The sequence below is a fragment of the Nelumbo lutea genome, chromosome 1 (assembly GCF_056320005.1).
Source record: "Nelumbo lutea isolate HS-2025 chromosome 1, American lotus-T2T, whole genome shotgun sequence".
In the NCBI taxonomy this organism is placed as follows: Eukaryota; Viridiplantae; Streptophyta; class Magnoliopsida; order Proteales; family Nelumbonaceae; genus Nelumbo; species Nelumbo lutea.
This window is the reverse complement of record NC_142684.1, coordinates 43019854-43022208: the sequence shown is the minus strand read 5'-3', so window position 1 is coordinate 43022208 and position 2355 is coordinate 43019854. Positions and strand designations below refer to the sequence as shown.

The window sequence follows — 2355 nt, the reverse complement described above, 5'->3', positions numbered from 1 at the left end:
TCGTAGATTTTTGAGTCTGGGATCTCTTGGATCTAGGGAGTATTTTGCAAAGAGCTTCTTCACCAAAGGACTTAATGCACGAAGTCTTCTATTCTTCGAGGTAATGTACTTTTATTTATTGTTATTGTATTAACACTTCTCTTTTGCTTATGCAGGTGATGTCTTCTTCTGGTTCATTTGGTTTTAAAGCTTCATTGCCATCTTTGATACAACCTCCACCAAAGAAGAAATTGCCTCAAGAAAGAAGATTAGAAAAGCCTGAAGACCTAACTATGAAGGGCGATATCTCTACTTTCCTTGCAAAACACACTTATGGTTGTTATTGATGAACTTTTCACAAATGCTTGTTGTCAACACAAAGTTGAGTAGGAATAGCTCTTTGAACCTGATGAAGGCATAAAAGATGTGTTGGAAGACAACAGTGGTGATTTTTCTCCTTGATGATGTAATACTTGGGCATGTATCATGCTGAGGAACAATCATCTGCTAATCTCATAGTATTGGCTTTTTAATTTCTCTAGATTTATCTCTACCTCTTCAACATAGAGGAGTTGTCATGGTTCACATAGTGCTACAGTCCTCTGTTGCTTCTAGAGAGTTTGTTTGACTCCTATGAGATCATATGGGATGAGAACATTCCTTTAACATGGGAGGAAGAAGATTCTCTGTACCCTTTCTAAGGAAGTTATTTGTGAGGATCTTTACCCACACGAACAAATGGGTGAAAATCAGTTAACATGTCTTCTACTAATAATAAGAACCCCACAATGATGTAATGTCTTGTACCTTTGAGGAGGAATGACAAGGAAAAGAGGAGCAATAATAAAAGTAGGTGGAACAACACTTTTCCTTAACCTCCAAAGACAATACTTTAGCAATAAGCAATAAGAAGATAGTGATGCACTTGTAGCAAAAAAGCTTAGCATGACGAGTTGAAACAATTGAAGGCAACAAACAAGCAGGAGATGCAAATCAATGTTAAGTGACAACACAATTTGTAGAAGCATCCATTGCTCTTTGTAAGAGTGTATTTAATTATGTAAAACTCCAAAAAGTGGCATTTTTCTTGTAAATGAAATAACTACTACATTGTAGTCAAATGATGTTGGAAATAGACTTGATATTTCTTTTTTTTTCTTATGAGAGAAATTCTCATATTTGACATTTGTTTTATTGTTCACAGTTTAGGCTCATGTGGGCTAGGAGCGTTACAATGCAAAAGACTTTTTTTGTCATTCATAGTTTAGGCTCATGCGAGCCAGGAGTGTTACAATGCAAAAGACCTTTTTTTTTTGTTGTTCACAGCTTAGGCTCATGCAGGCCAAGAGTATTTCAATGTGAAAGACTTTTTTTGTTTTTCCCATTCATAGTTTAGGATCATGTGAGTTAGGAGCATTACAATGCAAAAGACTTGGGGTAGCATTTCTTAAAGTACTTTCCATTAATGGGCCCAAGACGTAGGTCCTCTAGTGTGATAAGGAGATAAGCACCGTTAGTGTAGACTTCTTCAACCACGTGAGGCCCATCCCATTTAGGGTCAAATTTCCATCTTAAACGGTGTGAGAGAACAATAGGTCGTTGAACAAAAAGGACAGGATCTCCTTTCTAAAAGGTGTGAAGATAAACATTCTTATTGAATGCACAAGCCAAATGAGCTTGGTAGCACTCTATTATTTTTCAACTTCTAACCTCTTCTCATCTAGCGCTTCGAGCTCAACTAGTCGTAGCTTTGCATTTTCAATTTCTGTAATTCCCTCTTGGATAGCCATCCTTAGGGAGTTCATTTGTCTTTCTAGGGAAAATACAACTTCTACACCATATACCAAAGCAAAAGCAAAAGGAGTTGCATTTGTAGCGGTGTGGAAAGATGTTCGATAAGCCCATAAGGCCTCATCCAAGCGTTCATGCCAATCTCTCTTGGACTTAGACACAATCTTCTCAAGTAATTTATAGAGAGTTTTGTTAAAGGCCTTTGCAAGTCCATTGGTTGTTGTAGTGTACATGGTTGAAAACCTTTGCTTAATGCCAAACTTGTCACAAAATTGTGTCCACCAATGCTGTTGTGAATGGATTCCCATTATCTGTGATTTTGAAATGGGGAACACCATAGCGGTAGACAATGTGAGTCCAGACGAAGTTAACAACATCTTCTTTCTTTACTTCTCAAAGAGAAATTGTTTCAGCCCATTTGAAAAAGTAATCTGTCACTGCTAGGATGAAGAGGTATTGGCGAGAAGATTTAGGTAGATGACCAATCATGTCAAGTTCCCATGCATCAATGTCCATGATGCAACTGTAGGATATAGAGGTTATAGTAGTTGGCAAATAAAATCCCCATGAAATTGACATGCTTGA

At 37.4% G+C, this 2355-nt stretch overlaps 1 protein-coding gene across 1 annotated transcript; it reads right to left on the bottom strand.

Moving 5' to 3' along the window:
- Positions 1-1670: 1670 nt before the first annotated feature.
- Positions 1671-2108, bottom strand: LOC148874426 (uncharacterized). Its single transcript, XM_088961311.1, has one exon. It carries the CDS (start codon positions 2106-2108, stop codon positions 1671-1673), a length of 438 nt encoding a protein of 145 aa, XP_088817437.1.
- Between the last annotated feature and the right edge of the window lie 247 nt (positions 2109-2355).